General features: G+C 38.1%; 1 protein-coding gene across 4 annotated transcripts; it reads right to left on the reverse strand.

The window, feature by feature from the left end:
- Positions 1-319: 319 nt before the first annotated feature.
- On the reverse strand, positions 320-17,164 carry C2H3orf85 (chromosome 2 C3orf85 homolog). Of its 4 annotated transcripts, none has more exons than XM_053970766.1 (4): positions 17,092-17,164; positions 9,837-9,985; positions 9,494-9,554; positions 320-366 (listed from the first exon to the last, which is right to left on the reverse strand). In XM_053970766.1, the coding sequence occupies exons 1-4, from the start codon at positions 17,138-17,140 to the stop codon at positions 326-328; spliced, it is 300 nt and encodes a 99-aa protein (XP_053826741.1). In that variant the 5' UTR covers positions 17,141-17,164; the 3' UTR covers positions 320-325. The 4 variants fall into 4 exon arrangements, with proteins under 4 accessions (XP_053826741.1, XP_053826740.1, XP_053826738.1 ...); XM_053970765.1 differs by having other exon boundaries at positions 9,494-9,636; XM_053970763.1 differs by lacking the exon at positions 320-366 and adding an exon at positions 7,044-7,767.
- Positions 17,165-18,407: the final 1,243 nt, after the last annotated feature.

Consider the following 18,407-nt stretch of genomic DNA (forward strand, 5'->3'; position numbering starts at 1 on the left):
ATAGTTTCAATAAGCCATTTTGCAGATTTAAATTAATTTCTTATCCTTTTGACTGACCAGATCTCCTTTGAATGTGCTTAAAGAAAGTATGTCCTCTGTAAGTGTGCCAAGGCCACAAGGCTGAAGGTTAGTGCTAAAAATCATCTCTACTAGAACATGGAAGGGAATTCAGGTAGTTCAGATGGCTATCTATGCACAAGTAAATAAAAATACAAGTAGCCTCTCTTCCTTCAATTTTCAGCTGGAGTTCAAGTGACATGTATATCCATGCATGAATATTTGTGGGCTGAAGATTTTGTTTTAATTCTTTATTATTAATTGCTGGTCAATAAGGTGAGTGCCCAGTAGGACCTGTGCTCATTCCTCCTAAAAGCAAAGAAAAGACAACAGGATCTGCTGTAAAAATTGCAGCTTGTTATTCAAGATAAAATAAGATTTTGTAATTTCTAAAAAATGTAATATTAAAAAATGTATAAAATGTGTAAAATTAAAATAAATACATAAACCCAACTGAAAAAAATCACAACTCTTATTTTCTTGAAATTACTCAAACGTTCTTCAGTGACATTGAGCCCAGGTAAGAGATGAAACTGAAAAACTGAACTTCACTCTCAAAGGAGACATTGCTAGTTTATTATTGTATCTGTCTATAGTAGCAATTGTTCTATTCTACCTCTGCAATCTTTGCATGGATTCATCATCCTCCAATGCTTCTGCTGATGAAGTACCTGTACAACTGCTATCATTAATTATTTCTGGAGGCACAGTCTGGCACTGCCATACCAAATTAGCAGGACATCCATGCATGCTGGAAAAGCCTCAGGCTTCATTATCACGTTGTAATTCAATGGCACTTTCCAACCTTTTTTGGAAATCCATGTTCTTACTGTGAACTGTTATGCCATCTTAAGAGCCAACTTTTCTGGGTTTGAAAAATATCTGTGGTATATATTGACTTGTATTAATGCAAGCTTGGAGATTGAAGTCCACAGTTCAGCAATCTCTTATTGGTCCATTCCATCTAGCTTGCTATGCAATCTAGGCAGTGGGGAAAAGAAGAAAATGAATCAGGCATATATATGTGTGTGTGTGTGTGTGTGTGTGTGTGTGTGTGTGTATATATATATGTATGTATATAGCCTGTCCTTGAGGAGACTTTCTACAAAACTCTTGTTTAGTCACAAGTTAATAACAATCCTGTCACAAGATAATGAGACAGAAACACAATCCATTATTTGCATTGGACATAATGATTGGTAGGGCTGTTGCACACTGAGTGATCTTGTACTAGAAAGGTAATGAATTAACTTCTGTCCTTTTCAGTGCTGTGAGCCATTTTCTGTGATCCTGAAACATACGTTTCAGGATTTCCAATTTTAGGGGATGGTAAGATCAACTCTAAATTGATTGATTCCTGATGCTGCAGGACTTGTACAAGAAGACATATCACTTGTACCAGGTCAAATGCAAAGGACATATCCAGTCTTTGCCAGCAATTTATTGACACAGATGAGCTACTTTCAATCCTTGCTCAGACCCAGAACTGACAATTTCAAAACATTTCTCTGAGTTCCCATTCTGGACTAATATTAATAGCAGTCTCAAGCTAGCAGATTTCAGGACAGATTAGTTCAATATGAAAAAGATTCAGAGAAAACTTGGCTTGCCCAGGCTGTTTAGTGGGCTTCTGAGACAAATACAGTTATCTGTTCCTGGTTCTCCTGAGACTCATTTCTTCTAATCAGCTGGCTACAATGCAGGTGATGCAGTCTTCTTCCATGTTAATCTCTACTAACTCATTAGTAGCTCTTTCAGAAGCTGATTTTAGGAGGGTGTGAATAAATTTTCAACATGCATTGGTAACTGCCCCTCCATTTCCTGCATTCGATTTTACATGTTAGTTAAGAACTGAAAAGGAAGATTCTGTCAAATAAGATCCTGTCCTCAGTTGTCACTGCTCCCACTAATAACGTAATTTCAAAGCTTTCACTGTGGGAAAGAGGGATCCATCTGATGAGCAATTCTCTCAAAATCCTTCAGCTTCCTTTTCTGGTTTCAAACTAGCATGACTGAATTACAAAATCTATAATTTCAAGAGAAGAGACTTTTTTGTAATTCTCTAATTTTGTAATTGCTGCTGCACATGCTATTCCTGATACAGTTGACTTGACAGATCAAGGTAGCCTGGACATTTTAGTGAGGCACAGAGTAATCTTTGGTTGCTATAAACAATACCTGTAGTTGTACTTGGGCTATATGTAATCCTCTGGCAATTATTAAGAGAATGAAAATAAACTTTAGCTTGGGGCAGAGAGGATGAGAAAGGAGTAGGAAACTGTGTAATCCTAAATAATGAAAAGGAAGGTTATTTTCTTTTTTGTAGAAAAATTATTTCTGTTATCCACAAAGTATAGTATTGAATTGTTTGTACACTTAGCAAAAGGTAATTGTTTCAAACTATTTATGAGTAAAAGCATGGGTTTTGGTTTTTTTTTTTTCTTTTGTTCCTCTTAAGTTCACTATTTAAATGTTTTAAATAAGCTCTTCCTCATTACTGCAAGTCCTCTAAATTAAAAACCAAAAGTCAGCACATGTAACTTTACTATAATGGAGTTGCTTTATGAGGTACCACAGGAAAATTCAGACTGCATCCTGCCCACAGTTTAATGTGGGGATGTATAGGTCCCAGGCCATCAGGAAGCTTGTGGTAGATCTTTCATCAGTAAACCTCCTGCCTGAACTTCACAGCAAGGGTAGCACCATAAATATTTCAACCCCAAGAGGAAGCAGCACTTTATAGTTCTCAGTGCTGTGTTCAACTAAAACTGTTTGAAGCAGTTTGAAGTTACAAATAAGATCTTTTAAGCAGTTCTTCTAAATAACTACAAAATCAGTTGTTTTTCAGTGCTAAGCAGCCACCACCACCATTCATGGTTTTCTTTTTAGTCACTTTCTTTCTGTGGTTGTTTTCTTGCCCTTAGATGGTCCTACCTTCATTTTTAAGTAGTCACAATAGCTGCTTCCTCATTGCACCTTGCACAGTCCAGCCTTGGATTTATGATAATAGTATTGACAGCAGTTGTAAGGATGTTTTTTAAGCCTTCCTTGAGCGAGCTCACCGCTGCACAGCAGCTTTCAATCACAAGCAGGACATAGTTGAATTCAGATAGGATTGCACTTACTTATTTGGTTCTGCCACGGAGGCAGTGACTGGCATGAAATCACCTTAGCAGTGGCTACTATAACCAGGAATAAGGAGCTGAATAGGAAGTGTCACTCCAAGCTGACTATCCTGTAACACCTCATAGAGAAAGAAGCTTTTAGCAGTTGACCCCAGAGGGCTGAAATTCATCTGTCTGTCCCTTCTTCCCTCCCTATCCCTATCTGGATTGACATTGGCACAGGGAAAGCTTGCTCCCCTTGGGAGGTGGTGGTTAAATTTGCATTACGAGTCTCAGTGACTACTTGTTCTATCTCTCTAAGGCAGTCAGCTGCAACTCCCAGCCTGCCTATTGCTGCAGTGGGATGTGGCTTGGGCTTGGGCTCAAAGGGAACAGATGTTTGCTGTGTTGCTTTATCTTGATCACCTTTACAGATATCCAGCTTGATACCACTCATCTCTCATAGAAGGAATTACTCATCTCTCATAGAAGGAATTTTTAGCAGCTGGTAGAAAGTAGGCTCTGCAGGTTTGATATAATATTGTTTGAAATTCATATCTCTTCAACAGCCTTTGAGGCAGAATAGTAATTATTGATGTTTGTTTACTTAACATAATAGTCACATACAAAGACTGCTTCTTTCCTGGCTGAAGTTTTTGGGTTTTGGATAACTTTCTATGTTTACATTTTAACTACTGAGCTCATGTTTTCCCATGGATGGTGCAAAATACTAACAATTTATTTCACACTCTACATGGTTATGGCAATGCACCTGCCTCAGGTGGGTGGTTTATATACTTAATCAGCCAACTTAAATTGCTTTTAATGCAGCTTGCTCTTGCTGGCAGCCAGCAGCAGGTGTAGATTAGATGAGCATTTTGTCTCAGCTGTTCTGGTTTAAATTAAGACAACAGAAGAGCAAATGTAAAGCAAGGCATAACATTAGTGTGATGCAAGTTCAAAAGGTTTATGCATTAACATTTTCTGGGACCAGCTTCAACCACATGAACTACAGCAGTGATGAAGTAGTGTGTAAAACTTTCATTGAATACCAGTTGCCACTGTTCTGTTTGAAGAAACCATTGCAGGTCATAAAATAAGTGGTTCTTTCTCATTACCTCTGTATACTCACCTGCTGAGTTTATAGAAAACTGTACTTATCCCATACTCAACATTTGTAAAGTAGGTTATGTATAGGTTACTTGGATTCTACAGCTTTCTTTATTCGCTGTGTTCAGAATGACTTGCTTTTCTCATTAAAAGAAAACCATGGAGTATTAATCTTTTTCTTCAATTATTATTGAAATGACAGATTTTCTTACTTCTCCCGTCATGTCTGACTACAGTGATTCCCTTCTCTGTTTCCCTAACAAAGCAAGGCTCCTACAACCATGCTGTCTCCATAGGTATGTGATTTTCCCTTATGTCTAGCCACAGTCATTTCATAACTTGTGGGCTGTTTTCAATTCAACTTGTCAGAGCAGGAGAGATTGCAAAGGCAGTTTGATTCTTCTTAGACTGGGATAATTAGGGATACAAGAAGCTGGGGAAATAGGCAAGTGCTCAGAGGAAGGATTTGTAGCAGGACTTGCCACTCCCATGGGAGGGATACCTTATAAGGACCTTGCCTGGCAAAAAGCTACTGCTGGAGATAGATATCAACCATGACATACCTGGAAATTCTGATTTCTGTTGATTTTAGTCACCATGCTCACATGAGTCAGAAAGAGTTGGAAAATCAGGCTGCTTGGTGGATGTTCTCCATCCATCCAGTTAACATCTACACAGAGACAAACCTGACTCTAGCTTCCTGTGACTCCTCTTCCTCTCTGCCTGTTCCCCCTCTCTCAGAGGAACTCTGTTCTCTCTAGCCTCGGGGAGCTCTGGTATTTGTGTGTCTTAGGGGTTTTTTTCCCTCAAAAAACTTGCAGTACTCAGAAAATAGTAATAAATACTGCTCTCCATTGAAGCAAAATGCCCTGACACCTGTAATTCCACTCCCATGACCAGCACAGATATATTTGAAATTCTCTTTAGTTTAACATTATTCTTTGGTTTTGTCATTGCTAAGGTATTGCATGTGTATCTGTGTTGTGTAGAAAAAGCAAGGAGATAAAACTTGTAGGTGGAAACATAAAGATGTGTTGGAGAAGTCAGCAAAAAAGGGTCCAGCTTTACTTGCATTAAAGTGCTGAAACAATATGTGAAGGTAAACTGGGGGAGCAAATTCACAGGGTAAATATTTTCCCCAGTTATTAATAAATGCAGATGAAGGTGCTTAATATTCAAATACTGTGAAAGCCATTTGCTCACTGTCATGAGTGGCATGTATTTGATAACACAAAATAAGTACCTCATCCTCCACCACTACTCATGCATGCACAATTCTTCCCGTTTAATTCAGCAAGACTAATTATCTGAATTATTGACATTATCTTGAAGCTATGGATTTGCAGATTGAGTGTCTGGCTTTCAGAACAACTCCTTTAACGGAATTAGTCATGTCTAAGTACAATAGATCTGTCAAATTGCATCCCCTGGCATTGTCTGATGTTTTGGTTGAAAGCCAGCCTTATGCTAGACAGTCCTCGTGGCAGGACAGTGGTTATCCTAATTTTATGGCTCTGACAACCCTAAAATATCTCATAACAGTTGGGCAGCTACCTCACTAGTTGATAGCAGATGGTAGCTGATAGCACTTCACTTTGCCTTCCACCTCACTGATGGCCTTTGTCATCCCCACTCCAGGGATATCTACTGTCTATCTGCAAACCAACTTCTGAACTACCCGCATTTTTGTTTAACTTGACATGCAGGCATGAAAACTGCAGGTAATGCACAGATAGTCACAAACCCCTGCCTTGACAGAAACTACATCAATTAGAGAGATGGGCAGAAGAGATCAGTACTTCAGGAACAAGTGCTGTGGGCATCAATGCCTGCAGAGTTGCAACTTCTCTGGGACCAGCAAGATGCTCAGCTGGGGCAGGTGCATCCTTGGAGTTTTAATGCATATCCACTTGAAATAAAAGGTGATGCTTATCCTTACAGTCCTGCATTTTGCTATAAATTGAAGAGTTTCAGTAACTCTGCCATGTCTGTGCTGCTATTGAGGAAAATACTGGAAATACTGGAATTTTTAGGGTCTGTAGCCCTAGCTTATCCAAGGCTGACCAGTGCAGAGAAAGCAGGCAGCAGGGACTGTATTTAACCAGTGAGGTCTTTAGTCTATACATCATTTGTCACCCTTATCTTTGAATGAACTGTTCATAATTAAGTAGTGTGACTAAAGATGTGAAATCCTACATGGCAAATACTGAACTTGCACCTCATTTATCTCTTTCAAGTGTTTAACAAATTTTCAGCTTCAGCTAATGAATAATGGCAATTTCAGGCCCATTGTCCTATGCAAGGAAATGAATAATGACCTAAGGATTGTTTCATACCTAGAAGCATGGTAGAGATTGCCAAAAAGCCAGAATGTGGATTTCTTTCTAGAAGATCCAACATTATCTTCAAATTTGTTCCAGTTAGTGTACAGTCCATATTCACAAAGAATTCTGAAAGCACAACATGCAGAAACTGCTCTTTGGGGATAAAAAGCAAGCAAAAATTTCCTTCCTTCACCTACCCTGCCATTAGGTTGCAATACATTTTGTTTTCCTCAACAGGTCATCTTTATTCATGCAGAAATTTTGACCAAGTTTGAAAAAGCTTTTAATTGTTAGCATTATATTAATAACATATAAAAGTAATATGGAAGCCTCATCCTCTCTTCAAAGATGTTCTGAAATAAGGTACATTAATTAATAGGGACCAGGAAACTTCCAAGCTCAAGAACATAAAGTACATTTGTCAGCACTATTTTCTTTATAAAAGAAAGGAAAAGGAGCCGTGAAAGTTTCTACCATTTCCTATTTCTGTGGAGTAAGAAAAAACAACTCACAGTAGTAGCTGTGAGTTCACTTGGTTTTGGCATTCAAGACCAGGTACAGAAGATTAAATGAGGAAAGAGAAGCACTGACATGAATGGATGTACTGTAACACCTACTACTAGTACTTGAAAAAATGTACATGCACTTGAACTACAGAGGTATACCTGAAGCAAATGTGCTGTACTTCTCTCACCCATCCAAAGTGACTGATTTTCATTTCTTATTCGCCTCTCAAAAATGTTTAATGTTTAAGGAAAATCCTGAGAAATAACAATGTGGTTTCCAGTCACAGAAGGAGGAATGTATGTCTTCAAACAATTGTTTAGTCAAAAGAATATTTTACCTGAAAACACTAGGCATTTTTAAACCCAGCCTGCTAAAAGTTCATTGTTGGTTTTCTTCAACTTCTTATTCAATTTACCATGACCTACATCTCAGTTCTACTTACAAATATAAAATATGCAGTATTTATGCAGAGAAATAGTGTGTTAATTTTGGGTTTAGACCCAAGTGGGGGATGAAATAAAGTCATCTTATCAAATACATAATGGCAAATACATCTGGCCATATCTTAGCACAGCCAGATACAAGATGTGTAGGATTTAATAGCTTGTTGTTGGAGGTGAGCCCCAGACTGCTGTAGTAGCTCCATGTAGGATCTGATGTTGTCACTAGAAAAGATGGAATAAATTGCTTTTAGGAAAAAAATCACAGAATTAATTTAAAGCTCCTGTCAATAGCTGTAGTCTTCAGATTTGCCAGCTTTTGCAAATGTTTTCTCCTGGAAGTACAGCCCCAGAACCAGATTACTGCATAGGCTGTATAGGCTTTCCATTTCAGAATGATCACTGATCAAGAAAAATAAGGTTGAAAAGAATTGTTCTACTTTTACATAATGGTCTTTGTAACTTCTAGCTTGATGCTTCTTTACTACTATATGGCTTCTCAAAAACACTGGATATCAATTCCTCTCACATTAGCATTGGGAGTTTATTTCAGTCTGTGAGTTAACTAGCCTTGCATTGAAATCATAACCATATTTCAGTGGGAGTACCTGCAAATGTGTTTATGTAAGTGGCTTTAATCCTGCCATATGATAATCATTAGGATTATCTTTCTGGAGGCATAACTCATCCTGGAGTCTGCCTGGCAGCTGCTACAATCACAGCCATCAGGCACATGGATGCACAACCAGTAATTAGACAAAGGGCTTTTCTCTGTGAGGAATTTTTCTGATGGGGAAGACAGTGGGTTTGTTTCAGAAAACTAGGTAAAGTGTAAATTTGTGAATTTCAGGTAAACTTGTCATAAGGCAGAAGTAACTGCTGCTATCCGCCCATATCAGTACTAGAAACTGTGAATAAATAACCTGGTGCTTCCTTCCAGCTGCCCAAGGGCACCAGCTGAAGCCTCAGCAGGAAGGAAGGTAAATTATAGCTTTTAGCTATTCTCTCCTACTTTGCTTCTGCTCAGATAAGTGAAACTGGTGTCACCTTTCAGGTGGAACAGTCCTGGAAAGCTCACTCTGAGAGTCTCCAAGTCAAATTCATATCTTATAAAAAATAAAAGATCATTCCAAAAGCTGCATTTCAAAATGAAAACTCATTTTCAAAAAGAAAGGTACTTTTAAGTCAATAAAATTCAAAGCATATTCAAATCAAAGTACTTTAGAAGTTTACCCATTTTCCAATTAGTGGTTTCAGTCAGACTGACAGATTGCTGTCTTAGTAACTATTTTAAGCACTGAAACTGTAGAGTTTAGTTCTACCTGCTCCTGTCCATTTTTAAGGACTGCAGTATCTTCACAGGAAAAGTGTTCCACAGGAATAATGTGTGTACTGTGCTTATCCAACTGAATAATTTAGTAATTGTTCCCTAAATTTGAAAAATATTTGTCCAAAAATGTGTACAATTTTAGCACAATCCTTAACAATTTTTATGAGACAGTTTGCAACACTTCATTTCACATACCCCTGTGCCAATCTATAAATACTGCTTTTACCAACTGCTGTGTCTCATTCTCTGTTTGTTCTGCTGAGGTTTTATTCCACACTGAATACAGTTTTGTTGCTGAAAGAGATGGGGGTTTTAACTTTTTTTTTTTCTCCTCAGGAGTTGCTTTCTGTCTGTGTTTTAAATCAACTCTATAGGAAGCAGTTTAGCTTCTGTGGACTTTGAAAAGGATATATATTCTTTAAGCTCTTAATGAGTTTTTCCAAAACATACTTAAAAAAGAATCTGCCACAAAAAAAATGAGCACATTTAAATAACTGTTAAACTTGGACAGTAGAAACAAATCTTCTTTAATTTTTCAAGATGGAATTGGGTTTTTCACTGTGCCAGGTTATGATACTATAAACCCATGTCAGCAGTTTTGTAGGGGTCAGTTTTACTTACTTAGGTACACACAGGCTCCGAGTCTATGAAATGCTCGATTGAGAAACCCCATCGAACACAGCTGTTGAAGGATCGAAGGAAAAATGGTCCAAGTCCATGTAGTATTGTGCTGTTTCCCTCAAAGTTGCCCATGATTCACTAATCTGAAGTAGATCAAGACATAAAGGAATATTCTGAGCTTTGATGCTGACTAAATACTCTTTGTGACTACTGAGCAGCCTTACCCATGTTGATAAATCAGAAAAATTTCCTCCCTTGACCCAAAGGATTTATGTTACACATTAATTCCAGACCCGTGCTTTCTTTTTCTCAAAAGGTGCTGCACGAGGAAGGAAGAAGATACCTGTTCAGCCACGGTGTATGCCCACGTGTTCTGGCGGCTGCTTGAGTCCCAGTAGCTCAGAGAATATGGTATGTGTCGTTTGAGCCGCATGAATTGATTTGCTGATTCTTCTGCCAGAAAGGGTGCTCCAAGAGCACTCGAAACAGAAGCTGATAAATATTTGTTATATCAGAAAAATATGTTAGAATGTGCACTTCAATAATATGCTTATATCCACAGAACATGGTTTTGAATCTGTAGTTTATTTAATAAAAATCAAAGGTGGTCCTACCTTAGATTCACAGAAAGGAACTTTCTTTTTATACTTGAAGTTAATAAAACAAATGCTCTAAATCATTATTTTGCTGTTTAATCTGAAGTAAATAAAGTTACAACCTAAATAAGGTACTAATTTATTTTCAGTGCAAAATTTTGTTACAAAAATCCTCTTAGGCTGTAATTGCACCAGTCTCAGGTGTGCCGAGAGCCTAAAGTTTTTTAAAATAACACAAACCCTACCTATGAATTTATCTATGGTTTCTGAATCTCCTGGCTTATATGTGATTAGTATCAACATAGAAATTGCATGCTTGGAAATTACTTTCTGAACAGAAGATATTGCACTTCTAATCTTGTTATTGCATTGCTTCAGATAGCTTCTGAGGTCACCATAGATGCAGGAGTCCTTACATATCTTGAAAAAAATATTCTTCACAAGAAAAAGGGCAGAATTCCTCTTTTGCTTCATATGAAAGGCCCTGGTACAGAAAAAACTTTTTCTTTTTAGTCGCGAGTGTTTGAGACATAAATTAATTTTGAGACATAAATCAATTTGGGGCTAAAAGAGTCCAAAATAGCATGTCACTCCAAATCACACAATTTTTAATGAACCACTGATTAAGATGGAGCTCAGATCCATCAGCCGAGCTGAGGCCAGTGTCTGTAAACAGCTGTGCTCCAATTTAGTCAAGTGGGTTTAAATGGATACCTGAGGGTGACCTGCACATACTTGGAACAGATGGGCCAAGAACCTGAACCCTTTTCTAATATGTCAGAGAGTAGGAGCTCAGCAGGGCAAGCTATCACCTCACTCACAGCTCTCCAATGCCCTGATTCCTGAATTTCTAGGGGGAAAATTTAACTGGGAGTATCAAATGTTTGCTTTCATACACAATGTTCAGCTGAATCAAGCTGTAATTCATTTGTAATTATTGCTGATCATATTCCTGATCATCAAATATTTCCTGATCATCAAATATTTCCTGATCATTCACAATATTGTTGCTTTTTAATTTTTTAAATAGAAGAAAATGTTTGCTGAATTCATACAGGTAGAAGATATGTGAGTGAGAGTGTTTGTTGCTCCCTTTCACTTTGTTTCTTTTCAGTGCTAAAAATGCGTAAAAAGAAAATGAGAAAATATTTGGTTATACAGTAATGAACAAAAAAATAGTGAGGGTGGTTGTAATCTTTGGTCTTAATATAGACATCAAATAGTACTTTCGAAAACCTACTTAGCGAGCAACTACAGTCCCAGTAGTTCCTTGCTACTTCAGTTCTTCATATTCCACGTTACTAAAATCATAGGTAGAAGTTTTAGGGTGGGGAGTTTTCAAGGAATAATATCTTCAAAAATGTTACCAACTCCATGAAAGAAAGTAAGTTCAGACATTTGGTGGAAGGCTGGCAAAGAAGAAAATATATTTCATGCATATGTCTATTAAGCTGCTATATTTGTATTCTAGAGCTGCACAAGAGAAAACTAAGTTTGTGACAAATTTCAACATTTCTCTGGCAATTTACTATTTTCCAATAGAAAAATCTATGAGCTGTAAATTTCTCTTTCCTGAATTTGGGGATTTTTTTTTTAATTACATATTTTGTAAGCTCATGATTACATTTCTGGACAGAAATAACTGAACTGGGATCAGAAATTGACTCTTTAATTTAAAAAGGCTTCCGTTTTCTTTAAATGTACATATAGTTAGTAGGGGCCATTAAACATTACATTTTGTTACCAATATGTGCTCTGGCCCTCCAAATTTGAAATAAGCTGCAAAAAAAAAAAAAAAAAAAAGAGAAGATCATTAAGCAGCCCTGCTTCTTGTGTTTTCTTTTCTTGCTGCCAGCATCTTTAAAAATGAGCTTGTCATTCCACTGGTGGGACAGTGAGGTGTTATCTTGGCTACTGTGGTGCAGAGAGCTGCATCTTCAGGGTATTACATGTCAATTTTTAATATAAAGCCTTCTCTGGTTGCATCTGTAGCCAATGAGCAATGCCACCTCTAACTATGCTAAGTATTCACTTTGATTGAAGTGCACTTGCCTGCTCTGAGGAGAGGCAGGTATGCCAGCTCTGCTCTTGGCTTTTCTTGTCAATGCTGACACCCAGTTCTTTTTCTTTTCTAGCTGCTATTCCATTTCCTGGGAGCTGTCTCTGCAGAACTAGTCCCCAGCTGCTGGGGCATTCCAAAAATGCAGAAGTACCAAGAGAAAATCAGGTAAGTGCCTCTATATATCACCTAATCCTTCAGGCTTATCTCATTCTCTCTTTGTCTTGCTGTAAAGATCACGATAAATCTCTGAACATGGCAAACTTCATTCACCTCTGGAAAAACTCCAGTGAGATCATTTCCAGCATAACCAGAATTAGTCCTGTTGGTCTTTCACTGTAGCTGCACATTTGCTTGTGCTCTGGCAGAGCTCAGAGAAAGCAAGGTCTTCACTTAGCTCTAATGTAGACCTGGGGTCATCAGACCAGGTGTCTCCATCTGAGTAACCCCTCTGAATACAGTGTAGAGTTTTCATCAAATGAACTATGTCTTGCCCCAAGTTAAGTTTCTTGGACTGGGTGTAATTTTCTCCCTCCTTTTGAACAGCTTAGCAAAATATTGTGGAAGGGTTTGCTTTATAAACACAGAATATTCCTGAAGGAGTACATCTTCTAGAAGATTAGTATACAAACCAGGAGATTGGAATTTCAGAGCAACTCATGTAAGACTAGAGGGAGTTAGGAGCAGATGATGTTAATAAAATGGCTCATAGTGTGTAAAGTTGAGCTGCAAAAAGATGAAGAATTTCAAGTTGTACTGAAACAGTTAACTCACCATTAAAAGCAACCAGACATGTTGTATGTTTTTTGGGTTTTTGGAGTTTCTTTTTAATTCAATACTGTTTTCCCCTCTTAGATAAATATGTAATTTGAAAAGCACTTTTAGATATGAATGTCCCAGGGGGAAAACAGAAGGAATGCATGTGGACGGTGAGCTATTGCCAAGGTTGTATCAGCTGTTACCAGTTAGAATGTTTCCTTTCATCATCTCCTGAAGATTCACTCAGTGTTCTTACATGAGAAGCAAATTATAGAAAAAAATTGGCTGGTTTTAGCAAGAAGATGCTTAGCTTATATAATTATTGCCTTCAGCAGATAGTTTTGTCTATCCTGTGCACCTCAAGACATTGTCCAGAGGGAAAGCTGTTAGTAGTCATTATAGCTACCATGCCTTCTGAGCATCTAATTTTGGATTACTGTGATCTAAGACTAAAGAGATGAGAGATGGTGATACAACCTTGCCATCTTTGTCAAAAAAGCAAATGTGCACTTAATCCAGCATTGAGTATATAAAAAAAAAAAAACCCAAACCAAAGACAGAAGTCTGATTATGAAAAGGCATATAAAATATCCTAGAATGACAAAGTAATAATAAAAAATATCACAGTATGTCAAGCAAACTGCACTCAAAATAGAAAATCATCCTGGATGCATCTTAAATTACTGTGCTTTAAAATATCTTCATCCTAGACTTGAATGGAAGCGTATTTCTCTTTACAAGGATAGATTTCTAGAAAGCAACATACTCAGCTGGGTGCAGCCACAAAATCTTCCCAGGAAAACATCTTTTTCTATCAGCTGAATGTGCAGTGATCCAGTTCACACAATCAAAAAGGTGAGCATGGGATTAAGTTTCGACACATTTGCCTGCTAAGGGACCTATTTAATTGATATACATTTTCTTTTGTAAAAGTTAAGTAGCAAGAGCCATTGTGTGCTTAGTAGTCTGGGGAGAGCAGGCAGGCCACAATTTGCACTTCTAATGGCAGAGTTTAATGATAAGAAGGCAAATCTTCAAATTTGCCTTAGTATAGGATATGCTTCTTCTTGCACTCTACCCCAAAGTCTGTTTTTATCTAGATCAGCACTATTGTATAAGTGGTAAGGAGCAATCTCTAGGCTTAGGACCAAAATTTATCCCTATTGTGCATCTACCACAGGGAAAAGTGCTTTATCTCTGATTTGTTGTGATATTTACAAAAAAACTGTCAATTATTTAGTAGCACTTCAAACACTATCTGTGCACACTACTGTTTCTCTCTAGTTTCTGAAGACTTGCAAGTTTTTGACAACTTGAAAACATATTGCTTAAGTTAATATCAATGTAATTTAAATGTCAAAAGTTGACAATTGCTCTGGCTCCTTTCCTTTAGGTCTAATAACTCTTCTTATTATTGGCTATGGTGACTCTCTGGTCAAAATCTCAGCTCGTGAGGTAAGGCTGCCAGTCTTTATCAGCTCTTCAGGACATAACTTGGACAGAGGCTAACTTGGACAGAGCTAAACTTCAACCTTGCTGATGTGGCAGGTGCTGACGTGTTAGGAACTTTGAAAAAGTAAATCAAGTCTGCAGTTCAGTTGTGTTTCCTAAGACTAGAAATGAGCCAGAATGTACCACCTCCCCACCATGTTTCAGCTGTCTGACTTTCTTAATCTAAGTTCACAAAGTCAGACCACAGGACTGAGTCTGAGGACTCAGAATACCACAGTGCAAATGCTGAAAAAAAAATGTGGCAGCAGCTGCTTCTCTCCTCACTCAAGTATTTCTCTAGATTATGTGGCATTCCATGGAAACCAAGATGTGGTTATCTCTCAGTACACTGCATAAAGTAGCTGGATTGCAGCAAAGACAGACTTGTGGATTCTGCGGGCCACCTCTAGCCCAGATATCACCTTTTTTTCAGTTCAAAAGTGTAATTATATTAATGTCTAACACCTGCGCATTGATTTTTTAAAATTATTTATTAAAATGTTTGTATGTACATAGGCTTTGTATCCTGGAGTATTTGAATGGTAACATAGAATTAGATCAGTCAGATTTGCTACTACCTGTTGACAACAAGATTTAAAGTCACTGATTAAGTGCTTCAACTCTTTCCATATCACCCAGTCTTTGAAATTTTGGCCTTATCTGTTTCTTTTTCAAGCTTGAAGTAAAATAGATTTTATTCTTTGACAATTTTTAATTTTACATCACAGGACACAAAGAGCTCTCTGGTTCAAGAGATGTCATTAACAATCCTTAGAGCTACAGCATCAGCCTCATTCCCTCATCAGCAAAGGCAGAGAAGTTACAGACACTTAATGCAGAATTAGCTATTGAACATATTCAATATGTGTGATGATGTCAGGGGTCAGGACAGTTTTCAGGCATGGGTAAATAGCAAGGCAATTTGGCAAAAATCCTAGATAATCCTAGGGACGGAGCTACTTCCACTGCAGCAAAGTATTAGAAAAATCATCAGTCAATTGGTCCACTCAGTGGGTCCTGTTGAGATTTCCTTTCTGCATCCATACGTGGCAAAACACCCCCATCAGACACCTGAGAGACTTCAGCAATTATCTCAGTGCCAATGCATGGCACTCCTACCTCATCCCTTACTGCTGCACGCTCCAGAGGCTAAAGCAAAAGATCCAGAGAGCCTGTTCCCAGCACTGTGACTGTGGTTTCCTATGAGGAGTGATTTGTAGCAGCTGAATTGTGGGCATGAAGAAAAATAAGGCTCTAATGAGAGTCTTATAGTTTCTATTTTATTTTACCACCACCTTCACTGTTGCTGAAAGGATTTACAATTAATGAAAAACTGAACTGATTGTGATCAATGAAGTTTTTAACAGCTCATTAAAAAGCAGTAATAAGTAGTTCTTAATGTATTTTGAAGAATAGAAACTTGAAAAGAGTTTTGAAAACAAGACAAGAGACATAAAGGAGATGAAAGTAAAGTCTTCCAAAAGGAGGGGCTGCAAGCTGCTGTGCTCACAACTTGGCCTCAGGTGACACTGTTTGTGCTATAAATGGCCTTCAGTGGAAAGGAGGTGAAGTTCAAGAAGATAGGCATGTACCCAGGAATTGTACCAGTTCAACTGCAGATCAGAAAGGACAAATAAGGGGAAAAGGTTTATAGCTGAGCTCAAACTTGCAGAAGAGACAAAGTCCCTTTCCATCTCCTTATTTCCCTGCAGAGAAATTCAGGTTCATAGGGCATGGAAGTGAATTCAACCCATGAGAGAGATTATATCTGACTGTGATCCCAATTTACAAAACATTTTTCAATAATCCACAATTAATCATTGTCTCCCTCATTCTGCCTTAGCTACTCACATCATGTATTTACTGCATGTGTATTGGAGCACTCAAATCTAAGAAATACTTTTAACACATGCATGTGGAGAGACCATCTTGTCAAGATGCAGGCAATCACTTGGGAAGTCAGCTGTCACTGCCTGCCTGGTTTGTTCTAATTTTGTGAGAAACAAATTAATCCTGCAGCATGTTCATCACTGATCATTCACTCTACCAGCATGTGCTGCTTTGGGAAGAGCATGTGGTAGCCCTGCCCCACCCATTTTCCCTCTGGTCCAAGTTTTACAGGTTGAGTCTTGATTGTAGATGCTCTGGTTACGAAGTGGTGTGAAGGATCAGCATCCAGACAGCCTGAGTGCTTTAAAACAGTCTCCTTAAGAAATTCATGTCAGGCATTCCAGAAATCACTTGTGAAATAGATTACTTTGAGTCCTTATAAATGCATGTGAAATTGTTTCCTACAAACAATAAATGTTGAGATAAGAATAATATTTAAAGAAAATTTCATAGAAACAGCATCAAGCTCTTTTTACAATTTTAAAACTTCAGGATTTTTAATTCTTTTTACAATTTTAGCAGTTCATTTTAACATCCTGTAAGAATGCCTTTGAGTCAGAAATGTATCCTTCCTCCTTATACATGAGCAGTAAAAGGCTCAAAAGTAGTCACAAGGAGCAGAATCAAACTATATTTCACAGAATTTGCCATGCAATCTTGTGCTCACCCACTCTCCTGTATGTCCCTGTTGCAGTGATTTCCAGTTAATTGGTGTTGTTGTGGTGGTAACACAGGGGGTTTTGCCAGCTGACTATTTAACAAGCAGGAAGTGAATGACATGAGATAGGATACCAAGCACTTACCTGTAAACAGCAGAGCAGACACCAAAATTTGAAACATTTTCAGAGACATGGCAAATTATTCAGAAAGGGTTTCCTTTGTAAAGTGAAGAGAGTGATACAGTTTTATACTTTGTTATCTTTAGGTTTATAAATCATTTACCAGATATGTGTAAGGGGTTGGTTCAGGCAGAGGGCAGGGTACAGTGCTTAATTCAGATTTGTCTTATATGCCTCTGTTTGTACACTTTGGACCTTGCAAGCTGAGCCTCTAATGAGCCATAATGACTCATTGTGTGGATGCATTTAATTCTTCATAAGTTTTATAAGAAAATAGCACATTGGGCTTGTTCTAGGAGCATTTAACAGGTAAGCCTCAGTCAAGTAGTCTTTTGCATGTCTATTTTCCCCCTCATCCTGTTGATAGGCACAAGCAATTTATAGTTTGGTGTGAATACAAATGGTGTTTGAGTCTACCTGAGAGCAGTGCCAGAGTATGCCATATATTTCAGCTGCATACTGCTTGGGTTAAGGAAATTAACCTATAATAAAACTGACTGAAAAAGCACTAAGCATGGAAGGGGGGAAGAAATTTGGTTTCTGACCTGAGCCTGGCAAGGTCCCAAGGTGTCTTGTAACCTCCTGCTGGTGTAAGAACTCTGTAATGTGGGACACTATGAGTTCTTGCTGGCTTACCTTTCCCACCTATCCAGTTAGCTGTTGCCTTTTTATATACAACTCACCTGTTGGCAGCAGCAGTTGTACTGCAGAGTATTTTATCTTCATAAGCTCACCTACACCAACGATAATAGAGCAGAGCAAAGCTGAGCTCTGTCACACGTTGGCACGCTTTGATCCGCAGTCCATCAGCACAGGCAGGCGTGTACTGCGAGGTCTTTACATCAGGAAATCAGACCCTGCTGATGTTACAGGTCAGGGACCAGGCTCCCTGCTGATGGGCAGTAGTACTTCATCCTCATAGCCACCATCCAGTCTAGAGAGTGCATGGAGTAAAGGTTTGTTGGGAAGCAAAACAACATCAAGTTATGTAGTTACAAAGCCTAATAGTTTTTCATTACACACAGGTGGGTAGGAGGGGACACTATTGAACAGCAGGTCTAACAGTGCAATCCTTAACTTTGCTGTAGGTCATGTCACAAATTTAGTATTATTTTAGCATTGTTCTAAAAAAAAAAAAAAAGAAAATCAATCCATCCACCCCAGGTAGCAAATTACATATGGAGGCAGGTGTTCTGCATTCTGGTGTCATATTAACAACAAATATTAATTATCCAAACTTATGACCAGTTTCCCCACCTCTGAGCTACTGTATTAAATGT

Source organism: Vidua macroura, chromosome 2, assembly GCF_024509145.1.
Source record: "Vidua macroura isolate BioBank_ID:100142 chromosome 2, ASM2450914v1, whole genome shotgun sequence".
Taxonomy (NCBI): domain Eukaryota; kingdom Metazoa; phylum Chordata; class Aves; order Passeriformes; family Viduidae; genus Vidua; species Vidua macroura.